Source organism: Colias eurytheme, chromosome 14 (assembly GCF_061535395.1).
Source record: "Colias eurytheme isolate Ceu_HAF_F1 chromosome 14, ilColEury1 Martin Lab GWU primary, whole genome shotgun sequence".
In the NCBI taxonomy this organism is placed as follows: domain Eukaryota; kingdom Metazoa; phylum Arthropoda; class Insecta; order Lepidoptera; family Pieridae; genus Colias; species Colias eurytheme.
This window is the reverse complement of record NC_142993.1, coordinates 3,669,306-3,696,996: the sequence shown is the minus strand read 5'-3', so window position 1 is coordinate 3,696,996 and position 27,691 is coordinate 3,669,306. Positions and strand designations below refer to the sequence as shown.

Genomic DNA, 27,691 nt, shown 5'->3' with positions numbered 1-27,691 from the left:
TAGGTAATTGGCTCATTCACATTCGCAACGCCGCCGGTGTAGGACGTCAACATGAACGCCGAGGGAGTTACGGTCACCGAACGTGACATATTAATAAAATTGCTGGAACTATATAAAGACTTTCCCTGTTTGTGGGACTTAAGTAACAAAGATTACGCAAATAGAGATGCCAGAAATCAAGCGTATTTTATTATGTTAGAAGTATTAAAAAAAATTGACAGTGCGGCTACATTAAAAACCTTAAAAAATAAGTTGTAAGAGCCGCATATGACTGTAATTTTCTCTATTTCTATAGTAGAATTTAGCCCATTCTCTTCGTACTATGGTCAACTGACATATTACTCTATGGTCAACTGACAGCTGGAAGGCCAACCGTCGGACAATCTGTAGCAATGTTGGAATGGTTGCCTTGTCGGTTCCGATATGGTTGGCACCAACCAAATCGGAGCGTCTGTAGATACATTATGTAATAGCACAGTATTACCATTATTTCCTACAGTAACCGGGCTGATAGACGTAGGAACTTTAAAACCGCGGTTTTAAAGTTCGCGTACTTACTCGGCTCGACGTCGGTGACACACGCAAGAGCTTGGTCAGTAGCTTCTCGCGTGTCCGGTGTCACCGATATCGAATGTCTCTATGTCATCAACAGAGGGAATTTTATGTTATTCAGGAATTAAATATAGACATTTTTAATTTAATAACCAGCACTTATTTTTAAGTAAATAGCATTCTAACAAAATAAATGTTCAAAAATTGAAGGATATATTTTCGTTTTTACTATTATATTTTGAGGGTACTTTACAAAAAAAGAGCGTGTGCGCCGAGCCCACGCGTCAGGAGTGAAACTTCCTTGGCGTGATTCAAAGATACCTTCGCCAATATTCAATTATATTATATTCATTCATATTAATTATATTAAATTATTTTCATAAAACTAAAAGAAGAAGACGAAATTAATTGAACTTTTGCACTTAGTAACACCTATTATAGCTAGACAGGCTAGGCTCGCGGCTCGCGGCGGTGACAGACGTGCGAGCGAAGGCGGGCTACGAGTAAAATTTCAAACATGTTGGATCGTCAACGAACTTACTCGACGGTTTTTAAGTACGCGTACTTGGGGTGACACACGAGCGAAAAAGGTCGTCGAGCCACAAGTTCGCGTACTTACTCGTACGTCTGTCACCCCTCTTAAGGAATCGCCTTTGATGTCGCGCGATGCCGCCGCCAGCGTAGGTAATGACGCTGCCACACGAAAATACGCTAGGGTTGCAACAAATGGGAAATAAAACAATTGTGATTATTAATATTATGATGAAATCTTTATTGATATGTACATTCAAAATAATTGCGATTATTAAATCTGATGTAATTATTTGTTCATAAATATATAATTACAGATATTGCACTGCTAAATATTATTTACGTGGACACTTTATTTTTGGATGTTCTTAATTGTATATTATAACATTTAACTAAGTAATGCATTCGCATTGGGATGTACAATCTGATTAGAAAATAATGAGGACAACATATATACATAGCTTTGATTTTAATTCAACAGATACAATTAATACAATCTTTCTGAAATATTGTTTCCTTCTGGGATTTCAATGTAGATTTACATCCGTAAACCGAACAGTTTGTGCGCGCCATAATAGAATATGTAAGTACCTATGTATAATAAAATTATTACACAAAAAATACGACTGCGTCATCCTTTCGCGCTAGGTAAAGCAAACTAAGCGTGTTTGCTTTACGCGGCCCGCGTCGCCCGACCCCCGCCAGTTCCCCTCCGTTTCTCTGCACAAGTACATTCGTCGCTAGTGTTGCCGAACTATCGATAGTTTGACTATCGATAGTTGACCTTGAAAATAAGTCAGAATATCGATAGCACTATCGATAGTATCGATATTATCGATACTATCGATACTATCGATAGCGTTTATCATGGAATACTATTGATGAACTGCAATAGTATCGATAAAATCGATAGTATTGATTGCCAATAGTTGCTATACTATCGATACTGTCGATAGTATCGATACTATTGCTACTGAATATTGCAACTACAATCGATACTATCGATAGTACTGATACTATCGATAGTTTTGAGCTATCGATAGTAGTAAATTGTGCAATAGTATTGTTCACGATTTCTTGGTATAATGGGTCAGTCAATGGGCTTATTGGATTACGAATTAACGAACTAAAAAAAATGGATTGTACAAAGCGCCAATAGATAACTTGAAAAGTATTATAACCAAACATGTAGTTCTCTGTCATCCACTATAATATTATTGATAAAGCAATAGTATCGAGAAAAAGGTCACTATCGATGGGACGATATTATCGATAGTATCGACACTATCGATAGTATCGATAGTTCGTTCGATATTGAGCTTCGATAGTATCGACACTATCGATAGTATCGATAGTTCGTTCGATATTGAGCTTCGATAGTATCGATACTATCGATGGTATTGCTATGTGTCGATAATATTTACGCTTATAGGACTATCGATACTATCGATAGTATCGACACTATCGATAGTATCGATAGTGCTATCGATACTATTGCTTTTCCCCAACTATCGATAGTTAATCGATAGACTATCGATAGTGGACTATCGAGCGGCAACACTATTCGTCGCACTACTGTAGGAAATAATGGTAATACTGTGGTAATAGACATCTTATTCTAGTACAGTCTTAACGTCTAGAAGTCAGTGCACTGTGTACAGTCGTACACAGTACGCTGTACTGTACCGTACAGTGCTAACTGCTACGCGCTTATAGGCTACGCGGCTACGCCGGAACATTTGGCGGGTGGAAATTTTCGAAAATAATTCGGAAATAACGCTGTTATCTTGACAAATCGTCCTTTGTCCCATTTTAGCAACTAAATTTATCATTAAATTCGTGCCACATTTCACCATGTTTATTCGTAAATATGAAAAAAATTCCAGAGCAACGCACTTCGACAGCACTCAACCACGACTACGAGCGTTCGCGGCGGGAACGTCGTGTTGTTCCTACCTGTGCCTACTGTTCCCACTTGGTTATTCTCACTCTATAGATAGTATATATACTCTAAGCTTTACACTCTACTTCTCACAAGAAATAACAAGAAACAATTTAGTTCCTTTGATTTATCACGGGGTAGTTATATTATGTTTAAGTAGAATGTAGGGTTAGATTTTGAATAAAACTAAATAGCCTTGTACTCAGGCATGATTTTGATTTTTGACATTTGTAGTTGATTTGATGACAGTGACAGAATCTGGACAGACGCCGATACTTCTGTGATACTTGTCAACTTCGCGATCGCGTATCAAGTTCAAGCGAGATTTTTCAGTGAATTTAAAATAATTTTTTAATTTTCATTCATCTAAAATGTTTAATTTGTGATAGAGGCACTCAAAAAAAGCCTTAAAATGTCGCTCGAAATACCTTTGATGAGCACCGATGAGGTAAGACTTATCATAATCTCATACTATGTTTACGACTGGAATGAAATGTCATCAGCAATTTACATTTTGTTTTCATAATACTTTAGGTGATTGAGCTCGACCCAGAACAGCTACCATCAGGTGATGAAGTTTTGAGTATATTACAACAAGAACGCTCTCAACTTAATGTGTGGATCAATGTTGCTGTAAGTATTCTTTTAACCTCTAAAATGTTTTGCATCGTTTTAATTTTTTCAAATAAAACAAATCTATAGTTCTAATCTATATATTTTTCCACTTTAGCTTGCGTACTACAAACAAAAAAAGATCGATGATTTCCTCAAAATACTGGAGGCATCCCGTGTGGATGCCAACATTGACTATAGGGACTTTGAAAGGGACCAAATGCGTGCTCTCGACATGCTTGCCGCGTACTATGTACAAGAAGCAAATAAAGAAAAGTCAAAAGACAAGAAAAAAGAGCTTTTTACAAAAGCTACACTTCTGTACACTATGGCAGATAAAATTATTATGTATGACCAGGTATGTATAGTGTATATTATGTACAATGTTTAAAACAGCAAACATATTGACATTAATTATTTGTAGAGCTGGTTTAAACAGCACTACAATTTAATAATATTATTTGTATAATTAGTATAGAAAACTTTGTAACGTAACTAATTGAATATTGAATATATTGATAAAATCTGAATAGCCTAATTTGGATGACTTTTAAGTTAAAAATCAATTTCAGAATCATCTACTTGGCCGTGCATACTTTTGCCTGCTTGAAGGTGATAAGATGGGGCAAGCAGACACACAGTTTAATTTTGTACTAAATCAATCACCAAACAATGTGCCTTCTCTACTTGGTAAAGCTTGTATTGCATTCAATCGTAAGGATTACAGAGGCGCTTTAGCGTTTTATAAAAAAGCGCTGAGAACCAACCCTAACAGCCCTGCTGCTCTTCGTCTGGGAATGGGGCACTGCTTTATGAAATTAAATAACCAGGAGAAAGCTAGGTAAAGTATATTTATTGTTATCTAGTTTGTTTGTTTAAACACGCTAATCTCAGGAACTACTGGTCCGGTTTGAAAAATTATTTCAGTGTTAGATAGCCCATTTATCGAGGAAGGCTATAGGCTTTATATTATTACGCTAAGACCAACTCCTGTCGCAGAGCCCAGCTGGTAAAACTGCGTAGTGCGTAGCACAGCTAGTTATACATAAGGTTAAACTTAAATGTGCAAAACAGTGTTTTCAGTGAAAAAAAAAACTATAACATCTATTATGTACCATTTTGTTTGATTGTAACCAGGTATTTCTTAATGAAAATTATGGAATATTCAGCAAGTGTGTATTTTATCTGAAACATTCCAGTTATAACCTCTAGCTGGGTATAAGGATTGTAGCTCATATTGGTATTGCATTTTTCTAAACTATCAAAAATTTCAGGATGGCTTTTGAAAGAGCATTACAACTTGATTCACAATGTGTAGGAGCACTTGTGGGCCTGTCAATATTAAAACTCAACCAACAAGAGAGTGAATCCAATAAAATGGCTGTGATAATGCTGTCTAAGGCATATGCCATTGATCCCAAAAATCCAATGGTATTAAACCACTTGGCCAACCATTTCTTCTTCAAGAAGGTGCAGTATAATTTTTATAATATATAAAACTACTGAAAGAAATTTACTTCCATAATGTTTGTTATTTTTTTTAATAATCAATTTAATTCATTGTTTTGTTTTAGGATTATGGCAAAGTGCAACATCTTGCATTACATGCATTTCATAACACAGAAAATGAAGCAATGAGGGCAGAGAGTTGCCATCATCTAGCTAGAGCTTTTCATGCTCAAGGCGATTGTGATCAGGCTTTTCAGTATTATTATCAGGCAACACAGTTTGCCCCTCCCAACTTTGTATTGCCGCACTATGGTCTTGGACAAATGTATATCTACAGAGGAGACACTGAAAATGTAAGTCATAATAAAGTACCTAAGTAAGAACTTATACATAGAAGGTGCAGTCAGATCATTACATCTTCAGAATTATCTTTTTGAATTTTATTTATTATATTTTTCAAGCAGACCTATTTAGTTATTTATTTTATATTTATTAATTTGCATAATCTTAATGATAAACTCTCTTTTACCAATCAACTAATAAATAAACAAATAAGAATTCTATCTATATATTCTTTGTAAAAAACTAAAAAAGTATTACATTTATTTTCCCACAGGCAGCACAGTGTTTCGAAAAAGTACTTAAAGCACAACCGGGAAATTATGAGACAATGAAAATTCTTGGTTCTTTGTATGCTAACTCTCCTTCACAATTACAAAGGGACATTGCAAGACAGCATTTAAAGAAGGTCACTGAACAGTTCCCTGATGATGTGGAGGCTTGGATTGAATTGGCACAAATATTGGAACAAAATGATTTACAGGTAAGTACTTACTAGACATATAAACTGTGCTCTTTTTAAAGAGATGGTATATTGAATTTGATATTTTACTTTTATAGCATTCAAATGCTTTTTAAATATAATTTTTTAAAGAATAGAAAAATGTGATGTCATGTTTTTAGGTGTACTGATGCGAGGTATTAACCAAATTTAATTTGGCTTTTTTGTATATTGATCTTTATATTAATTCATATTCATTGCTTATTTTAATAAATTATTTCAGGGATCACTGAATGCGTATAGTACAGCTATGAAGATTCTAAAAGACAAGGTCAATGCTGACATCCCTGCGGAAATTCTAAATAACGTGGCTGCTCTTCATTATCGTCTTGGTAATTTACCTGAAGCTATGAAATATTTGGAAGAAGCCTTGGAAAGGTATGGTTTATAGAAACAACATGTATTTTGCATATTTTTTTTTACTAAAAGGGTTAAATTGGAGATGATCTTTAATGAAACACAATATCATATCTTACATACTTTATTCCAATAAATTATTCACATTTTAACATATTATTTTACAGAGAGAAAGCAGATGCCGAAACATTAGACGCACAATACTATAATTCTATCGCTGTTACCACTATGTACAATCTAGCTAGGTTGAATGAAGCACTCTGTGTATACAACAAAGCTGAAAAACTGTATAAGGATATATTGAAGGAACATCCCAATTATATTGATTGCTACTTGAGGTAATATTTTAATTTTTGTGTTTATTTCATACTAGCATGTTTTAACTGTGATAAACGTAAAAAAAAATGATTTTGAAATCTGAGTCAGTTGGTATCATTAAAAATCAGTGCTGTAGCTGTCAAAATCAAACATTTCCTGAGTTATGTATACATTTTTTTGTTTTCATGATGAAATTTTATTGAATTCTTAATTTTAAGAGCATAAACTTTTGTTATCATGTTCTAATTTTTTTGTTTTCAAATGCTAAATGCTAGATAATTGGATTCGTTTCATTTTCACTCCTTTTAAAATAAATAAAAGACATCAAATCTATTAAAACACACCATACATTTTAGGTTAGGTTGCATGGCGCGCGACAAGGGTCAGATCTACGAAGCGTCCGATTGGTTCAAGGAAGCATTGAAAGTTAATATAGAGCACCCGGACACGTGGTCTCTATTGGGCAACCTGCATTTAGCTCAACAGGAGTGGGGCCCGGGACAGAAGAAATTCGAAAGGATATTGCAGAATTCGTCTACTTCTACCGATGCGTACTCGCTGATCGCTCTTGGTAAGTTTTATCTCTTTTGATAATAGACGATGATGGAGATGGTTTTATTATTATAGTTTTTTTTAATCTTGATTGAAATATATTGTGTGATTGATGTGCAACCCATAATATAGTAAAAATTCATTCAAATCTCTATAGTAGTTTTTTTTTGTAAGAGTAACAAACATCAATAATATATTATTACAAACTTTTGTCGTTTATAATATTAGTAGGATGTACAATTATTGTAGTTTGTGTACTTTGTATCATAGGAAAATGTTTTTTTTTAATTAATTGTAGTTGTGTAGGTTTTTTATTATTAATACGAATTTATTTTCTATTTAGGAAATGTTTGGCTTCAAACTCTTCACCAGCCGTGCCGGGAGAAGGATCGTGAAAAGAGGCATCAGGAGAGAGCACTCGCTATGTACAAGCAAGTGTTGAAGAACGACCAGAAAAACATTTGGGCAGCCAACGGTATTGGTTGTGTATTGGCGCATAAGGTGAGAAATCAGAGAGACACAGATTCATTACAATTTAAATTAATTATTATTACAGGATTCTCCATTATAATATGTTATAGTTTTGTACCCTGTCTACTACTTAATAAACATAAAAATACTAAAAGAAAAAATTGTAAATAGTACAGAAATAATAGTAAGGTTTTCTGCTTAAAAAATTCTGTAAGAGTAGTAATTTCTGTATTTACATTTCAGGGTTGTATAAATGAAGCGCGTGATATTTTCGCCCAAGTGCGAGAGGCAACTGCCGACTTTCCGGATGTGTGGATGAACATCGCACACATATATGTTGAACAGAAACAATACATCAATGCTATACAGATGGTGAGATTATTTTCTTAAATACATTGCAAGGTATAAAGTGAAGTGTATGTTTTAAGTCAGGTTCCACTTCCACAGGACATAGTGTCAGTGGAACCTGACTTAAACAACTTAACAGTATATTTTAGTAACTATTTATTTAAAGAACATTTTAATTCTGAGGGTCACGTTTAATAACTAGTCTTGTTTATATTATTTTTCTTGTAGTTAGAATGCAGGTCTTATAATAATAATTCGTTTAATTCATGATAAGCATCCATTCAGTTGTATGATGAACTTGCCTCTTATTACCTAAGTAACGCGCGTGTGTCGGTGTGTGCAGTACGAGAACTGCATCCGCAAGTTCCGTGCGGCGCACTCGGTGGAGTGGCTGACGTGGCTGGCGCGCGCGCAGACGCTGGCGGGGCGCGCGCGCGCGGCGCGGGGCTCGCTGCTGCGCGCGCGCCGCGTGGCGCCGCACGACACCGCGCTGCTGTTCAACACGGCGCTGGCGCTGCGCCGCCTCGCCGCGCACGTGCTCAAGGACGAGCGCTCCGAGCTGCGCGTCGTGCTGCGCGCCGTGCACGAGCTGCACGTCTCGCACCGGTCAGTCATATGTTTCTGATTATTAAAAATCTTAAATTTGTTTTTATATTGTTTAATTTGTATAAAAGAACATAACGATGAACATGAAAAAGTTATTCTATCAAAATTATGTGTATTTTATTAAAAAAAGAGCGTGTGTGCCGTGCAGTGTGTCTGAAGTGAAACTTCTTTGGCAAGATTCAAAGATACAGAATCGTCGACTTACTTCATGATGTGACGGTATCCACACGACGAAACCTTGACATTTTACTCTCAACGCATCTACAGAAGTTTCACTTCAAAAGTCTAAGTAACTAACCACATATGTTATGTAATTCGCAGGTACTTCCAACGTCTGGCGACGGTGGAGAGCGGGGAGGGCGCGGAGCGGGCCCGCTACGAGCCGAGCGCGGCGGCGGGCGAGGCGCGCACGTGCGCGGACCTGCTGTCGCAGGCGCAGTGGCACGTGGCGCGCGCGCGCCGCCAGCACGAGGAGGAGGTCACGCTGCGGGACCGCCAGCGCGAGCAGCGGGAGGCGTTCCGCCGGCAGCAGGTATGTGGTGGTGGACCTTTTTTTTTTAAGTGGGGAAATCTTGCATAGATACCCACGGCCTCCGGGGATGGGGCCGTGGGTTATGTCGGATTCCTACCGACCAAAACCCCACTGTGTTCCGTCAAGCCGCATCGACGACGGGGCCACGGGTATGGTAGAATTCTTCCGTGACCATGATGGTGGTGGACCTACTGTGACCTTACGACCATGGATCGAGGCACTGTAAGGTGGTGCCTCGGGAGAGGATTGAAACACTAGGACTGCTGAATGAATACTGTATATTTGATATAAAAGATGCCTTATTAAATAGATACAAAACTAGGTTACACGTGTTATATAGTTAATATTATTATAGTTAGTACTTATATCTAAATTTAAGCACTAGGTATATCTCATCTCCACCGCAATAAAAAAAATAAAATAAACACTAACAATTTATTTTATTTTAGCTTACTTATGTTCATACAGTACAATGTCATATTATCATAATTATTTCCATTTCAAACTAATTAGTACATAATATTATAAACTTTTTTGACAAAATTATTAGGTAATCGGTTCAAAATACATTTTTAAAACCGTAACTTTTAACAAAATTATTAGGTAATCGGTTCAAAATACATTTTGGTTCTGTTTTTATGAATAACATAGTTTTTATTATCTTTAAGTATTTCTACATTGGGTGAACATTCCCTTACTACTTTATATGGACCTAAATATATGTTTTGAAACTTATTGCCTGTTTCATTTTTTATTAAAATTAAATCATTCGGTTTATAAGTAACCGGATTAATATTACGATCATACTTTTCTTTTCTTTTCAATTTACTAGATATAAGATTTTCTCTCGCCTCTTTTTGTGACGTCTGTATTCTAAATTTGAGTTCTAAAGGATAATTATCAAAATTGTACAAAGGCTCAACTTGTGCAGATTGCAAATTTGATGGTAAATTACATTTCTTACCGAACACCAACTCATAGGGAGTAAACTTGGTCTCTGTGTGTACCGCAGTGTTATAGGAAAAACACCAAAATGGAAGCCACGTGCTCCAAGCTTCTGGGTGATTTCCTGTCTGTATTCGCAAGTAGTTACCCAATTGTTTGTGCGAATTCTCCAAGGCACCGATACTTTGATGGTGATATGCGGTTGACTGCAGCTTGTTAATATGCAAAAGTTTACAAACCTCTTTCATTGTGTCCGATAAAAACTCCGTACCTCTGTCTGTAGCAATTTCCTTCGGGATACCATACCTGAGAATCCAATTGTTAACAAAGTTCCTAGCTACTTCACTCGACCTTTTTGACGTTAATGGATAAGCCTCGATATACTTACTCAACTCACATTGTATAGTTAAAATGTATACGTAATTATCGTAATCCCTATCTAACGGTCCTACAATATCTAAATATATTTTCTCCAACGCCGAACTTGCCGTTGAACTTATCGTCATAGGCTCCTTAGTATAGTGTGAGGAATGTTTTTGTTTTTGACATTTATCACACCTTTTTATAAATTCTACAACATCAGCTTCTAATCTTGGCCAAAAATAATATTTCTTTATGTTATTTACCATTCGTCTTATGCCAGCATGTCCACTTGTAGGTAATATGTGAAAATCATTTAAAATTACACGCTGATCGTCTTTATTACTTATTCTCTTTGTTCCCCTTAAAATACATATACGTGGTCCGGACCAATTACTTATGTTATCTATCTCATTTATTAACTTTTCCACAAATATATTATTTTTCTCCGATTTGATGAAGTATACTTCTTTAATATTTATTTTCCTACAAAATATATCTAGCTCTCTCACAAATTCGCCTGGCGATAATTGCGATCGAGAAGCTAAATTAATAAAAATAGTATTCATTGAGGGTACATAACTCAAACATCCCTTCTCATACGTTATCTCTTTCATTTTACGATATCGATTTAATTCATAAGCGCTTATGAAACGTAACTCCGTGAAATATTTCGGTTTACTATGTATTTCTACAACTTTTGGTTGATCAGGCCAATCGTTCTTAGAAATAATAGCATCCCGTTGTTGTCTAGCCAACTGACCACGCGTCATTACATTCATCACCGTTTCATTCATCTCTTTCAATTCCTCGGAAGTTAAATGCAAACGTGAAAGTGCATCCGCGGCCGAATTATTCTTCCCTTTCAAATATTCAATTACAAAGTCGTACTCCTCTAACGTTAATCTAAATTTAATTAAACGACTAGATGGATCTCGCATTCCAAACAAATACATAAGTGGCTTATGGTCAGTCTGAATTTTGAATGTCCTTCCATACAAATATGGACGAAAATGCTTTACAGCCCATACAATCGCAAGCAATTCCTTTTCAATAGTCGGATACCTTTTTTCTGCTTTATTTAGACTACGACTAGCATACGCTACAGGCCTACCGTCGCTATTACACAAAACTGCACCTACGCCGTATCCTGATGCATCTGTTTGTAGAATAAATTGATTAGACTCTGAAAAATCAGGATATTGTAATACAGGATGGGATATTAAATTTTGTTTCAATAATTCAAATGATTTTTGGCATTCTTTATCCCATTTGAAAGTTACATTTTTCCGACACAAACTATTTAACGCATACGCTTTTGTTGCAAAATTAGGAATAAATTTCCTGTAATAGTTCACAAAGGCAACGAATCTTTTGACTTCATCGACTTTAGTAGGAACCGGGTAGTTTTTAACAATCTCTATTTTATCCGAATCTGGTATAACACCCTCTGCTGATACAATATGACCCAAGTAAAGCAGTTCCTTCTGTAAGAAAATACACTTTTGCGGATTTAACTTTAGATTGACTTTTCGTAATCTTTCAAAAATAGACTGTAAATTTTTGATATGACTAGATAAGTCCCTACTAAAACAGACTAGATCGTCCTGGTACACTAAGCATTTTTCATATGTTAACCCTGTCATCGCCATAGTCATCATGCGCGAAAATGAACTAGGGCTGGTCTTTAAGCCCATAGGCATTCTAGTCATCTGAAACTGTCCCGAACAAAAAGCAGTATACTTGCGACTGTCTGGGTCCAAGCTCACATTATAATAGCCTTGATGTAAATCTAAATGAGAAAAATACATGCAACCGGATAAAGAATCTAAAATTTCCGTTATATTTGGAAGAGGAAATTTATCATCATGTATACTGTTATTTAGTTTTCTGTAATCTATAACCAAACGCCACTTTTTGTTTCCACTTTGGTCACATTTCTTTGGCACTAACAAAATTGGACTGGACCATTCACTTTGACATGGTTCAATAATATTTTCTTTTAACATTTGATCAATTTGGTTATTAATTTCATTTTTCAATGCATGAGGCAATCGATAAGGCTTTGAAAAAATTGGCTGAATATCTGGTTTTACTTTAATTGAGTGTTGATAAATATCAGTGGTTGATAATTTGTCTCCTTCCAAATAAAATATATCGGGATACTTAGCACATAAACTTTCTATATTAATTTTTTCTTCTTTATTTAAGTTACTTAAATTCAACTTTGAAAATAATTTTTTAACTCGCGATGCATTTTTCTCAATTTTATCAAAGCTACAAATATTATATTCCTTCAAATTTTGTATATCAAGTTTAATTTCAGACAAAGTTATATCTTTCGAGGTCGAATTCAAAATTCGGACTGGTATTTTACCATCAATTGGATGTACTATCATACTCGCAATAAATACGCCCTCACACAACTCTTTCGTACATACCAAACATTCCTCTGTTAAACTAGTATTAATAAAATGAATCGACTCTGACCTAGCAGGTAACGATAATAAATTACTACACGAGTCTAATAATTGCAAAGATATTTGTTTAGATTCACTAATCCATAGTGACAGATTATTATGTTTCATATCAATGACCGCTCCATACTTTCCTAAAAATTCCTGCCCTAGAATACCGTGCGACTTACAAGGCAAGGTGTCAAATACATAAAACTTATGACTAATACACTGCCCGTGTATCGTCAACTGTAAACATACATATCCGATAGCCTGTACCTTTCCACCTATCCCATTTATTGTAATATTTTCTTTGTTAATTGGGATGTCAAAATCTAAAACATGTTTATATTTAATAGCCGAAATTGAGGCTCCCGTATCTATAAGCCAATTAAATACGTGACTGTTTCTATAAAATAACTCTATGTAATAACTACTATCGCTAGCTAAAATACTATATGTTATAGGCACGAAAAAACTCATTTTCAGTTTCTAAATTCTGAGTGGATGAACTCGATTGAGGCTGTGACTCGTCAGTCACTGCTGTACGAATCTGTCCTCTGAATGGTCTACGACCCCTAAAATAATTATTATTAAAAGTTCTACCTCGATATGACGCTCTGCCCCGGGGCGCTCCCCGTGGCTGCGATTGAGGCTGCTGGAACCATTGTCTGGTGCTGGTAGGCGGCTGTCGCCAGTTGTTGCCTTGCCAACGATTATTATTGTTGTACGCACCTCTTGGAGTGTTCTGATGAGAAGGCGGCCTGGAAGTGTTTTTAAAGAAACGATTATTATTATGTCTTAGTGTTAACACTTCAGCGGTTGAACTTGAGCCTGAAACGTCCTCGTCGATTGCGGCTTGAATCGCATCTTTCAAATATTCAAATCTCTGCGCCGTAATAATGGTGCCAATCCTACGGTTTCTCAATCCGTCACTAAATTGCCGAATTGCCTGTTTTTCATTTATTGATTTTAAAATATTAAACTTTTCCTCATTGCCTTCGGATTGAGAAATTGTAAGTTCAACGAATAATTCGGATAAAGTTTTTCCGAACGCATCAATAGACGCGTCATTTTGCTTACAATTTAAAAATTGTTTTTGCAAAGCACTCGTAGACTTTTTAGGTAAAAGAAGCATTTTCATATCATTTAAAAGATTTTGAACAGTATCGTACTTTGTTTGTAATTTTAGCCTAGCAGATTGCGACAAACGGCTTTTCAAAACAAAAGATATCAAATGCGACTGTGACTCATCATTTAGAACCGAACTATAGTATTCAATTCCATCGATAAGTTGTCGTAAATTAGACAATTCATCATTCATTACTGGCAATAAGCTCAAAGCTACTTTTAGGTCAAAGTTATCCATTGTTGAAAAACTCTTAAAATTCTCTGAAATTTGACACAATTCAGTAATTTCCGCAAATAATTTCTTCAAATCCTCACAATATTTTTTAAAAACAATAAGCTCATCCTCTCCTAAGCTTTGCTTATCCAAACTACCTATGTAGTTGTTATATTTTGTAATGACACATTTAGCTTCGCCTAGTTTTGTTTGTAATATTTTACCTTGTCGTCTAGAAGGTCCTATTTTAATTAAATATGTTCTAATAGCTAGCAAATCATCACATAATTTCTTTAAAAATATTGCCATAGAGTTTAACAGTACATAATATAATTAATGATAATAAAAATATATTAACATACCTGAATAGAATTGAAGACCTCGTTTCTCAGCATATTTTAACAATAACTGTAAAATTTATTATAAAATACAAGTAAGTATACACATTACACTATGTTAGAATAATATTTTTAACTACATTTGATTATAATTTTTGTCATCTTTTATATTTAGGTTACATGACATACATGACTTTTAATACCTATCTATTCGATAACATACACATTTTTTTTTTTTATATAGTAAATAATACTATACGCTTAGAGTCCACTAAATATAATGTTTATCAACTTTGCCGAATTTTCACGAAAACACTTACACGCTCACATTACACTTATTATTAAATATTTGTTTGCTTTTTTTTTTTCACTTTTACATCACTACACTTCGTTCTCGTTCTCGCCGATTTTCAAGTCGGGGTACGCCTGGCGCCGTCGAAACGAAAAACGACGCTCCCTGCTGCTATTCACAACCTCCTGTCGTATCCACCTTAAGTGGCATTTTCTGTATATTTTGAATACTCCATAAATAATAGTTTTCAAAATGGTCAACTGGCGCACTATTCGTGCCCCCTGCCGAATTTTGCGCTATAACTATGTAGTCTTCCTTGGACTGCTGCTTCCCCATTTTTTGAAGCTCACACTTGCGTTGCCTCCAAAAGATTTTAATATACTCATTTTTAATACTTTAATTTGCTCGGGCCGAGAACACACAGTACCATATATGTAAATCGGCGACGCGGCGGCCGGTGTCAAAATACACGCGCGCGTGCACCAACTTTAGGCAGGGTCGCCATGTAAGGTGGTGCCTCGGGAGAGGATTGAAACACTAGGACTGCTGAATGAATACTGTATATTTGATATAAAAGATGCCTTATTAAATAGATACAAAACTAGGTTACACGTGTTATATAGTTAATATTATTATAGTTAGTACTTATATCTAAATTTAAGCACTAGGTATATCTCAGCACTATTAGTGACTATAATGTCAGTGTACCCTTAAAAATCTGAAAAAATCGTATACATATTCTGTGTGCTTTAAAATTAGCCTCAATTTCTATGACGAGCTATCCTAAAACTTTTTTTAAAAACTGACCTCAATTTCTATAACTGTTTAAAACAATTTATAAGCCTCCTTTCTTTAATCCTTTATAATCAAATTACATGTTTGCTATACATAAAAAACCCCATCTAAACCAAATTTTAACATTCAGGAAGAAGAGCGCAAACGCCGCGAGGAAGAAATGGCCAAAAGCACAGTGGAGATGTTACAAAAGCGTCAAGAGTTCAAAGAAAAGACGAAGAACGCGCTGCTGTTCGCGGACATGCCGACCGAGAGCAAGGCGAAGGGCCGCCGCCGACGGGACGAGTACGTGTCCGACTCGGGCAGCGGCAGCGACCGGCCACGGGAGGAGGGGTCAGTGTACAATATCTTAATATCTTAATACTATTATAAAGGCGAAAGTTTGTAAGTATGGATGTATGGATATATGGATGTTTGTTACTCTTTCACGTAAAAACTACTGAAACGATTACAATGAAATTTAGCACACATATAGAGGGTAACTTGGATTAACACATAGGATGGGTTTTATCCCGGAAATCCCACGGGAACGGGAACTATGCGGGTTTTCCTTTGAAAACGCGGGCGAAGCCGCGGGCGGAAATCTAGTATTATTAATAACAAGAAACACACATATACACATATGTATATACAATCCTAATAAACATTATTTCAAAATAAATAACCGTGTAAAAATAACCGTGTAAAAAAATAAAAGTGTAGGTGTATGTTTATATAATTATACATTTATTTTTGTTCTTTTTGCATTAATACTTTGTTTGTATTTTTGCACTATCCCATAATCTTCTTGCATTTCCTCTCCCGCCAGGTTGCCTGGTAGAGATTGCTGTTTAGCAATAAGGCCGCCTTTTGGGCAAATTATGCTTTTGTATTTCTACTTCTTTTTGCATACTATTGTTTTCTCATATTTTGTTCAATAAAGAATTATAAATAAATAAATAAATAACGTCGAACAATGCGTCGAACACATTCATTTCAAATAGAAACATAATATGACGCTTGCAAGAGAGATAGATATATTATGTGTCAAAACAAAAACTTTTACTTTTATTTCTATTTATTCGGTATAATTACGGCTTAATAGTGATAAATATGATCATTATAAATACAAATAGGAAATAGGAATTAACAATATCTTATATCACGAACACGTGGCACAACTAAAATTTTACCTATACCACCCGTGGTCATTCTCCTTTCCAAAACATATTACCTACATAAATAATCAAATAATGAAAATTGCAGTCGCGAGCCAAAACAAAAGAAACGCAAGCGCGAAGCCGGAGAAGGCAAGAAAGGGCGCGGCAAGAAGACGCGCGACCGACGTGGCAGTGGCAGCGACAGCGATCCGCCCAGGAAAAGAGGCAAGAAGAAGGTATGTTATATCTTTTTTTTTGACGTGACAACGTCTTATAATTCGATAGAGCCGGCTACACGCACGTAAAAACATGACTCATGCGGCGTTACCTCGCTCTGAGGCGTTCCATGTAAGGCTTGAAGTGCAAGCGAGAGCGCGGAACGAACGACAAAGAAGCACAATCGGACGTTGTCATGTTCAACTATCGTCAGTAAACCGACTTTACTGTACTGACTTACTTGTAGAAATTAGGTTTGACCTGGTGGAAATTAATTGACGTGATACAAATTGTTCTGCAAGTTAAATTTTTTATTTATTTTTGTATAAAGAAGTTTCGCGGGATTCACTTAAACACTCGAACACGATATTAGAACAATATAAATCTAATTTTTAGGCAAATCAAATGTTTATTATGTGGGATGGAAATAAAACGATCAGATTAACTTTTCAAACCATATATTCTAGCTAAGAGACTCGTTAAGCCACTTATGTTTTTTTTTATTAATTATTAAAAAGGTTCATCACCAGTTGTTACATAATTGTCATTCACGTAAAACAGTAACATAGGATTTACACATAATTATGCACAACTATTACAGATGAACACTACATTCACAGAAATTAATAATTAATTAGGCGATATCTATACACAATATATCTATACAATTAAACAAAAAAGAAATGTGTGTGCTCTTATCATTAAAGAGAGTTATTTATTTATTTTTTTACAATTTTAGGGAGAAAGGGGCATCGGCCGTCGCGAAAAAGCCAAAATGGTTGAAGAGAAGCTCAGCAGCAAACAGCGTGCGAAAATTGTTTCGAAGGAAACAATCTCTACGTCCGAATCGGATTCAGACGCGAGTCGCAAGTCGCGCAGTCGCAGTCGCAGTCGCAGTCGCAGTCGCAGTCGCAGTCGCAGTCGCAGCGGCAGTCGCAGCCCGCCCGCTAACAAGGGACGCAAGAGGATTATGTCGGCTTCGGATAGCGATAGGTAAGTAATTAATATAAGACTATTTTTTATGGAAACTGATTAAAGTAAAATAAAAGTGACAAGTAATTTATAAGGCTGATGAATAATATTTAATTTTACAATACATTTTTTATTAATTTATTTATGACACTTTATTGTACAGTACCAGTAGTAAAAACATATAATTTAACATGAAAACATGAATATGGTAAGTACACAATAGGCGGCCTTATTGCTTAAAGCAATCTCTTCCAGGCAACCATAAAAATAAAGGACATGTATGATGCTGGTAGATGAATTCATAAAAAATATAACAAATGTGCATTTCTTTATAGGTCTCGCTCGAAAAGCAGATCGAAATCGCGCAGTCGATCGCGTTCGGGCTCAGCGAAGAGTCGGTCCAAAAGTCGATCCAAGAGCCGATCCAGGTCCAAAAGTGGTTCACGATCGAGGTCCAGGAGTAGGTCCAAGTCCAAGAGTCGCTCCAAGTCGAGGAGCCGCTCGAAGTCCAAGTCGAGAAGCAAGTCGAGATCCAAGTCGAGAAGCAAGTCGAGATCCAAGAGTAGATCTCGATCGAAGAGCGGGTCGAGGTCGAAAAGTCCGTCGAGATCTCGGTCAAGGTGGGTTCCCTTATTTATATTTTTATCTATGTATGTACTACGCCGTCTAGACATTAACAAAGTAATACTTTATATTAATTATAGTATACTACTTACTATAGTTGGATTTTTAATTACACGAAGTTATCTGACAGCAGCTAATGTCACTTTGTAAAATAATGCTGCCATATTTAAAGTAATAGTGAGGAATTCAGTTATCATTCAATCAGATGAGTGAACAATGAAAACTATAAAATAACATTACTTATTTCTATTTATATAGCTGTATAAGTAATAAGTTACTAGTAGAATGTAATTACAATCAGCTTTTTATTTTTATTCTTACGCTGTTTAGTTATTGTTTTTGTAAATTTTTTCGTTAATTGTAACGAATTACGTTGTGTTTGTTGTCATTATTGTTTTGTTGATGTTATATTGTTACACACTAAATATTCACTAGACGATCGAGGCAATTTCATTCATTCCGGATTTTTCAATCATTCACTTTGTGACAACGCTATTTTAATTTCATCAAAAACTCTACAGTAAACGTCAGTTAGCTTCGTCTAATTAAAAATCCGACTATAGTTTTTGCCCCCAACATCGCTTAGTTACATTCGAATTGTAAATATAAGCCAATCTTTACGATCCAGGCGTTAGAAAGGAGTTCGTCAATACAATATTACATTTATTAAACAAGTTTTTTTTATATCATAAACATTTTTCTATTTCAGGTCCAAAAGCCGCTCCAAATCAAAGAGCGTTTCTAGATCCCGATCCAGGTCTAAAAGTGGGTCCCGTAGTCGTTCTGGATCACGATCTAGGTCTGGATCTAGATCTAGATCTGGATCCAGGAACTCCAGACCAGCAACGCCTGAGTCTAGGAAGTCTGTATCAGCTAGTGAAGATGAAGCTTAGTGTACATATGATTTAAGATTATACCTAAAAGGTATCAAGTGTTTTATTTATGTGTTAAAAAATAGTTTTTTTTCCTTACTTTCTTATCGAGTTTGGTTCACACAACATTTCTATATATTCTTATAGTTTGTTTAACTTATTATAATAGACCAATAGCAAAGTTCAAAGTCAATTATTATCCAAGCTCGCAATATACAAGACAATATAATTAATTCTGACATGTTCATACGGTGTACTAGATTTTTCTTTTTCCTTCTGTATTTCATTCTTTTTTGTATTGTAAACTTTAAGCGTTTGATATTGTAAAATAATATAATAAAAACGTTGTAATGAATTAATTTTGTTTATTTTTAACCTGGAATATTCTAGAAATAATTATTTTAAGGTACAGACATAATACATATTATTAAGATCTATATAGTTTATACATAATTTCTTCTATTTCACTGCAAAAACATTATTATATATGGCTTGCTCAAAAGAAATTAACACTAACTAGTAATCGAGAAATTAATAGCGTTAAATCGCTAATAATAAAAATAACTACGTTAAAAAACCCGACTTCAATAACGGAAAAGTAAACAATAAAAAAGATTTGATATTATGTATTAATTACTACATATTACTTAGATGTGCTATTTACTAAAAAGGTTTGAAGTCGGTGCCCGTTTTTTAACGTAGTTATTTTTATTTAATACTATTTTAGTGTATTTTTCGACACGAATCATAATCAATTAATTACTGAGTTCATGGCTACCTTCCGATTCCATCATCAAAATATTATCAGCTCTATGTCATGATAATTTTTTCATTGGTATCCAATTTTCGGATTTGAGTAATATACCTAATTATTTTTAATTAATATTTAATCAAAATAGAATTGAATCTAATTTCGAATACTTCCATGTTTTATTACATTTTCTTATTTATAAATGTTATCAAGAGAAGTAAAGGAGCAAATGATTTGTCTATGAATAAATAAAAAGGACTATTTAATTGAGTAATTGAGTTAAATTATTGAGTAAGGCTATAGGCTATATATCATCATGCTAAGACCAACATGAGGGGAGCAATGCGGGTGAAACTGCGGAGCACATCTAGTAGGAAATAAATCATTATTTCTTTGAAACTGGGTTCCCTTGGTTTGAAATAAAACAATTTCATAAATATTGTATAATTTATTATATTGTATTGATACAATCTAAAGATTGTTACTTAAATGCAGTATTCGGTAAAATTATTTCAAAACATGTAAGTAAACTAGACAATAAAATTTTACGTACCTAACTACACTGTTACATTTATTAAAGCAAAAATATATTTCGTTACAATCATTGGTGTTTTAAATTAAATTTTTGTGATGAGATTTTTTGTTTTGTATGTCGATTACCCATTTGTTCTTATACTAATGGTTATGACTAGACTCCACTATAATTTCCTATACCATGATAAACAAAAACAATATACTTAATATTAATTTTCATGTGTTTTGTTATATTTTTTTGTGTCAAAGTAATAAAAATTAAAAACTATATAGAAAATATGATAATTGAACTATCTTTTGATGATATAAATGAACATGGCATAGTGCATTATATGGAGTTTCAAATCTAAACATTGATCCTAAACTAGCCCTACTATAAGCGATTACACAACCATTCCATCCATATTATTTTTTACTGTGATGTGTGTGGTGTTGGTGAAATTTTCATGAAGAATGTACTTACTTTGAAAAATGGCAAAAATTTGTATAAATATGAATGAAATAATTAAAAAAAATAACTGTGCGTTATGAGTAAGTACTCACACAAAAATATCTCGTTTGATAGCAACTGAAAACTTTTTGATTTTCATGAGTTTATTATATTTCTTTTTTTAAATATAGGTACATACCTTTCCTGCTTTTTAATTCATTTACCAAGTGACTAATTTTAGCTTTAGGTCTCCCACATATCCTATAATCTTAAAAGTTAATAACACATTGACTAGATTCCGCTTAAATAACATGGTTTTTAAAACATAACACATAACAGTATTTAAATAAAATTCTTAGACAAAGTCAAAAATTAATAGCATAGTATAATTTTTATAGCAAAGAGATAGTATTTTATAACATAGAAATAGGAACAAAGTAAGGTCAGCAAATTCAAATAGTTGGTAAGTAATATTTTAATAAAACCTAATTTATTTAAATTATTTAATTGCAATTCATCCACCTGTAATAGCTCTTATAGAGAAAGCTTTTAGCTGGCATAATATTATATTGTTTATATTTTTGTGGTAATATTTGGCATAATATAATGTTCATATTTATAATATTGCAACAAAAATATGTTTCTGCTATTTTGATAAAATTTCTTAAATATTAATTCATATTTGTGCTTTTCAAAAATAATTATGCATGTAAAATAATTTATGTTTTCAATACATCATTATGAGTACAATGAGAAAGTGGTAGCCATTGTTTGAGGCTATATTCTAACTTCAAATCTTACAATAATCTTTTCTCTCAATATTTAATTTAAACATAGTTAGATCTATATTATCTTCTAAAAGACCGATAAGTCTAAAATGTCATAGTAAACTTCTATGTAGATATAAGAGTAAAATTCGATTATGGCAGTTATCGTTAAAACCTTAGGGGGGTAGTACTGGTCTTTTATAGAGTCATCTAAAAAATGTTGTTGGTATAAAAAGTTATTGAATGTAACAGTAAAAGCAATAATTGAGCAATAGTATACAAATATTATATCCGATTTTAAATATTTTTTTTTTAATTCTACTAACAACATTCTTTAGAAGGTTTTTGATTAAATATATTTGAGTATAATATTTAAAAGCAATATTTTTGACTAGATTATCTTGAGTATATTGTGCTAAGGTACCTACTGAGTAATAACAATAATACTACATTAATTTCTATGAGTTGGAAAGCTAAATCACTTTTATAATATCTTCAAATATTCAACTACGTGAAAATAAATATTTTATAAACTGGATAAAATCTGAATTATTTAGAATATTAGAACAAATCCATAGTTTCATATCACTGATGCAAGATTAAAAATAGCTCATTAAATATATTATAATTAAACGAGATATTCAATATTAAGCCTGAGTAATCTTAAGTATAACTTTTTCGTTAAAACAAAAAAAAAACAAAATGATGTGCAGCACACTCCACACTTAGTTACGTACAATTTATACACATAGTATGTTTAATTTTATATATTAAACAGATTATAGTAAGAAATTGGCAAATTGCCCTTTTTATATGTTGGAGTCGGACAGTTAGAGTTCAAACAAATATAAGTAAATATAATATTACATTTTCTTTTTAACTACAACAAGATTTTTTGTTTGTTTAATCAACTTTATGAGGCACACAGAAGTTCATTTGGTTACTGAACAAACATTATTTCTTTCGATTTAATGAAAAAGTTAAATAGATTTTGAGAGAACATTATACATATGAGCTGCAGAGACTTTTAAAAAGTATTATGTATCGACATTCCTTATATAGGAAATAAAATTGTACTATAAAATTTAAGTCACGGCAATTTCATACTTAAAATCTAGCGTAACTTAAAATCTAAAGTTCTTCTCGTATTTTTGTTGAATTTTGTGCGTTAGATGTACCATTGGTATTTTCTATCGAATTTCGCAATTTCATACTTTATACTGATTAAATTAAAGTCTAAAGTTGTTCTTGTTCTTTTGTAGAATTTTGTGCGTTAGATATACCAAAGGTAGCATTTCCATTAGGGATGTTTTGTGGGCCTCCGAGAAATGATGTGAAAGTCGTATCTCGGCTCATGGGCGGTTCCAATCCTTCTGATAATGGTATACAGTCTAATGTTGGTACTGTATATTCCCTGAAACATAATTGATATAAATTGAATACTTTAAGCCTTTTATGATTATTGAAAGTGACATGGATATTTTTTATAGTTGCCAGGGTTAAAAAGAAATTACAGATAAAATATTTTGCTAGAATTTTATCAGATATAAGGTTTAGACCATGGGTTCCCAAACTGTGCGCCGTAGAGATCTAGAGGGGCGCCGCGAGTCGATCTGCTTATATTAGCGAGTACCTTTTCTAAGCGCTTGAATCGGTAAGAAACATAGCGTCGTAAAATGACATACAAGATAGCCTAACCTAATTTCTATTATTAGGTAACTATAGTGACTGTTTCCTTGTTGTTATTATTGTTTACTAGCTAGGTTGGGTGGGTAGGGCATCGTAACAAAAAAGTTAACATGAAGCTGCGCCGCGAGTTGAAAAAGATTGGGAACCCCTGGTTTAGACTGTTCTTAAAAGACAACTTAACAAAAATTAACACTAAATTTGCTATAAGTTTGAATGGTCTTTTAATTGATTCCTATATGCTATTATTATTATATTCTTATTTTATTCAGATACAAATAACTAACTCACTAGAAATTTGTATTTTAACTCTGATATTATTATGTATTCTAACCAAAATATAATAAATAAATAAATATTTCAGGACAATTTTCACGCACGGCACAATCTGATCCCATACTAAGCTTTCGCTTGTGTTATGGAAACCAGATGGCTGATAGATAATTAACACCCAGACACAGAGCAAACATCTATGTTCATCACACAAATATTTTATTATAATACTTACATAGAAACATTATCCTGCGATTGCACAGAGTCGTTCACAAGTTGCGGTAACACAGGCGCTGGGGGCGGGCGAGTGGGCCGCGAACTGAACAGAAACACTCCCACCATCGCTAGGAGATATGATAGGAAGTATAGTGCGTGGAACTGGAAAAATAACATCCTATTAATATTATAAATGTGGAAGTTTGTATGGATGTATGGATGTTTGTTACTCTTTCACGCAAAAACTACTGAACCGATTACAATGAATTTTAGCACACATATAGAGGGTAACTTGGATTAACACATAGGATAGGTTTTATCCCGGAAATCCCACGGGAACGGGAACTATGCGGGTTTATCTTTGAAAATGCGGGCGAAGCCGCGGGCGGAAAGCTAGTTATGTATACAGGGTGTCCCACTGTTGGTATACTAAGCTCAAAGGAGGTTATAGTATTGCATACGCTCAGTACGTAAAAAATACTTATAAAATTCCAGACGCATTTTTTTCTGAAATAGATGAATTCTTAAAAGTCTATGTGTACACCCATAACAAGCAACCCGCCCAACTTTGCCACCAGCACGTGAGCTATCGTTTAAGATTATGTTTTCATAGACAAAATGCTCACATTAGAGAAGCGGTATATGCCGGCTGCGCGAAGCTAGAGAAGAAAACATGAATTTTCAGGAAAAATTTAGCAAAAAATTTTTGATGTAATTTTGTTGTTTGAGTATTTTTTACGTGATCAGTGTATGCAAAACTACAAGTCTCTTCGCGCTTAGTATACCAATAGTGTGACACCCTGTATAGATAAAGTGATATAAATCTTCCTTGAATTATTTAATAGATAATTATATTATGGTGATTTAGGAGGGAGGGAGGAGGTTTCAACTCTATATTGTAAATAATTATATTATAGTATCTATATATTAATACATAAATAGCATGGTTAATAAAAATTAATTGAAATAATCATAGCATTATCATCCATGCAAAACAACCTGTCACATTTCAGGACAAAAAATTCCAAAATATGAATCAGTAATCATGGTAGGGAATAGGCAACCACCTAATTATTTTTTTACTTGACGTTTTTTTATTCCCATATTTGAAAAAAATAACATGAACATATGACACAAATCCAAAAAATATTTTCCTCACCTTAAACTGAAAAATGAACATCCCAGCAATCAGAGTATAATAATCCGCCGATAGGAAAGACAAATGCAGTATAATTGCACCAGCGTCCCTCAACATAAAGCTTTGTAATATCTGAAATACTGTTTGTACACAGCAATAGCCTCCCAATTGTATGATCGTTTCAACTTCATACCAATAGAATGATACCAATTCGTTAAACTCCAGGAAAAATGTTTGTAAACAAGATATAGAGCCACCAATGAGTCCGAGCATGGCTAAATATTCTGAGCAGGCTTGTGTTTTGAGCATTATTTCTTGCAGCACTGTTACTAATGCATATAGAAGTGATCCACCGAGACATAGCATGTCTCCAACTAACTGGTTCTTTCCTGAAATGTTTTATTGCATTAATATTGCATTTTATTTAGATTTATCTTAAGCTTGTTTTAAGATACTAGCTGCTCCGCGCGGTTTCACCCCCGTGGCTCCACCCCTGTTGGTCGTAGCGTGATGATATATAGCCTATAACCTTCCTCGATAAATGGGCTATCTAACACCGAAAGAATTTTTCAAATCGGCCCAGTAGTTCCCGAGATTAGCGCGTTCAAACAAACAAACAAACAAACTCTTCAGCTTTATAATATTAGTATAGATTAATCCTACAACATATAACTTACTGAATGTATAAAATGAAATTTATAATTGAAATAAAGAAGTGATTTCTCTCTAAATAATTACAAAACTTGTGAAAGCTTTATTTATAGTTCCAACTCAATCATACAAAATCAACTGAACAATTATATAGTACTCAAATTATTTCTTCAGGCAGATTTCATCTAATATCCTCCTACTATTATAAAGGCAAAAGTTTGTAAGTATGCAAGTATGGATGTTTGTTACTCTTTCACGTAAAAACTACTGAATGGATTAGAATGAAACTTTACCACAATATAGCTTATACATCAGAATAACACATAGGATAGGTTTATCCCGGAAATCCCACGGGAACGGGAACTAATATGCGGGTTTTCCTTTGAAAACGCGGGCGGAAATCTAGTAGTGCATATTTATATAGCAGCTTTTGAGCTTAAACCTACTATAAAACCAAATTACCATCAGTAGGAGCCCCTTCCACATCAGCCCATACAACGCAAACAACTGCCATCAAACCAAGAGTGGCACCAGCTACATGAGCCACACCGAGTCTCTGTCCCCTCCAGGCCCCACCAACTAAAGCCGCACCTACACCACTGCAGGCTAGCAGCTGTCAGCTCAACACTGATGTAAACCGCTGCGACATCACTAGCAACCAGCTCGCTTCTACGTCTAGTATGCATGCTAGGAGAACTATTAGCCATTTCCTGTAAAAACAGTGTTTTTAGCTGGTAAGGTATGTAGTATGTTAGTAAGAAAGACGTATGTTCCTGATAACATATCCAACAAATACTATCGAGTTCATTGTTATTCAAATGAATGTAAGTAATTTATTTTTAATTTTATTTCAAATGAATGAATCAAAGTCAAAATGTTATGCTTGGTCAATAAATGAAAGATAGTTCTAAGTCTTCATAATAATTTGTCAAGTTTAGATTTAGATTAAAATATAAATAATTCAAATTATTACAAGTAAGTTCTAATAAGTTAATATTAAATAAATACAAACTTACTTTGATAATTTCTTAACTCCATTACAAAGTAAAGACGGTATGAACAGAATAAAAAGAGCTAAATAAGGGATTACGAGTTGACCTGTCGTAGGAAATTGCCAAGTCGCACTTTGTAGAAGTGTTGTTAATATGCATTTTCCACTGAGTAATAGGGATAATATTTGACCCAGCACAATACTACGCCAAACTTTCCTGAAATAGTAATTTAATAAATTAATATTAAGCATTAAAGAACCATGCAAACAACATTTCATAAACAAACTATCCCGACCATCGCCCTAACTCCGAAAAGTACACCTCTACTTTTTCACTGAAATTCACATTCTCCATTGCAATTCCTTGAATTTTTTCTTTCTTGATCAATATTACGTACTTTGTACACAAATAAGTTTCTCAATACGGAACACAGCTAAAATTATAGCCATTATTTCTACAATATATGTATTATGTAAATACAAACCAAAGCAAAATTGAAAATTGTATATAACAATTTAATATGACATTGACAATTGACACACGAAATGCGCATATCACAGATGATAAAATAAATAGATAAAATATATAAATATATAGATAAAATAAATAGAAGGACGTGAGAAGGACAGTTCCTTCCTTCCTAGTACGAGTCTGTGTATTTTGAAATCTAGCATTATGCATTATGTAACAATTTGCGGTTCAGTCGCGGGAAAAGTGAGGCCGCTTGTTTCCTTTATTTCTATCACAAAATCACGCGGTTAAAACTTTAAAAACATGTTAAAATGGCA

The 27,691-nt window shown here is 34.1% G+C and overlaps 3 protein-coding genes across 3 annotated transcripts; 1 reads left to right on the top strand and 2 right to left on the bottom strand.

The window, feature by feature from the left end:
* The first annotated feature begins 3,288 nt into the window (after positions 1–3,288).
* Ctr9 (RNA polymerase-associated protein Ctr9) lies at positions 3,289–19,820 on the top strand. The gene is made up of 19 exons (XM_090109181.1): positions 3,289–3,473; positions 3,560–3,658; positions 3,756–3,995; positions 4,210–4,478; positions 4,912–5,107; positions 5,212–5,439; positions 5,703–5,909; positions 6,151–6,305; positions 6,452–6,622; positions 6,959–7,173; positions 7,498–7,655; positions 7,869–7,997; positions 8,317–8,579; positions 8,901–9,111; positions 15,773–15,975; positions 16,888–17,017; positions 17,737–17,990; positions 18,305–18,589; positions 19,303–19,820. The coding sequence occupies exons 1-19, from the start codon at positions 3,438–3,440 to the stop codon at positions 19,484–19,486; spliced, it is 3,633 nt and encodes a 1,210-aa protein (XP_089965307.1). The 5' UTR covers positions 3,289–3,437; the 3' UTR covers positions 19,487–19,820.
* A 380-nt stretch (positions 19,821–20,200) lies between these two features.
* Positions 20,201–26,500, bottom strand: LOC149902778 (solute carrier family 35 member F1-like). Its single transcript, XM_090109182.1, has 4 exons — positions 26,374–26,500; positions 25,282–25,649; positions 24,142–24,284; positions 20,201–23,361 (listed from the first exon to the last, which is right to left on the bottom strand). Exons 1-4 carry the CDS (start codon positions 26,423–26,425, stop codon positions 23,184–23,186), a joined length of 741 nt encoding a protein of 246 aa, XP_089965308.1. The 5' UTR covers positions 26,426–26,500; the 3' UTR covers positions 20,201–23,183.
* Positions 26,483–27,401, bottom strand: LOC149902777 (uncharacterized). Its single transcript, XM_090109183.1, has 3 exons — positions 27,199–27,401; positions 26,928–27,119; positions 26,483–26,621 (listed from the first exon to the last, which is right to left on the bottom strand). The coding sequence occupies exons 1-3, from the start codon at positions 27,255–27,257 to the stop codon at positions 26,528–26,530; spliced, it is 345 nt and encodes a 114-aa protein (XP_089965309.1). The 5' UTR covers positions 27,258–27,401; the 3' UTR covers positions 26,483–26,527.
* Between the last annotated feature and the right edge of the window lie 290 nt (positions 27,402–27,691).

Bases quoted from the DNA above. Each gene is read 5' to 3' on its own strand.
- Ctr9 (XM_090109181.1), top strand. From the start codon at position 3,438: ATGTCGCTCGAAATACCTTTGATGAGCACCGATGAG. The intron at 4,479-4,911 runs GTAAAGTATATT...CAAAAATTTCAG, and splicing joins AATAACCAGGAGAAAGCTAG to GATGGCTTTTGAAAGAGCAT. The intron at 17,018-17,736 runs GTATGTTATATC...TTACAATTTTAG, and splicing joins GGAAAAGAGGCAAGAAGAAG to GGAGAAAGGGGCATCGGCCG.
- LOC149902778 (XM_090109182.1), bottom strand. From the start codon at position 26,425: ATGGCAGTTGTTTGCGTTGTATGGGCTGATGTGGAAGGGGCTCCTACT. The intron at 25,650-26,373 runs GTAATTTGGTTT...AAAACATTTCAG, and splicing joins GGAAGGGGCTCCTACTGATG to GAAAGAACCAGTTAGTTGGA. The intron at 24,285-25,281 runs GTGAGGAAAATA...TTATTTTTCCAG, and splicing joins TGTTCATTTTTCAGTTTAAG to TTCCACGCACTATACTTCCT.
- LOC149902777 (XM_090109183.1), bottom strand. From the start codon at position 27,257: ATGGAGAATGTGAATTTCAGTGAAAAAGTAGAGGTGTACTTTTCGGAG. The intron at 27,120-27,198 runs GTCGGGATAGTT...TTACTATTTCAG, and splicing joins TTTTCGGAGTTAGGGCGATG to GAAAGTTTGGCGTAGTATTG. The intron at 26,622-26,927 runs GTAAGTTTGTAT...CTGTTTTTACAG, and splicing joins GGAGTTAAGAAATTATCAAA to GAAATGGCTAATAGTTCTCC.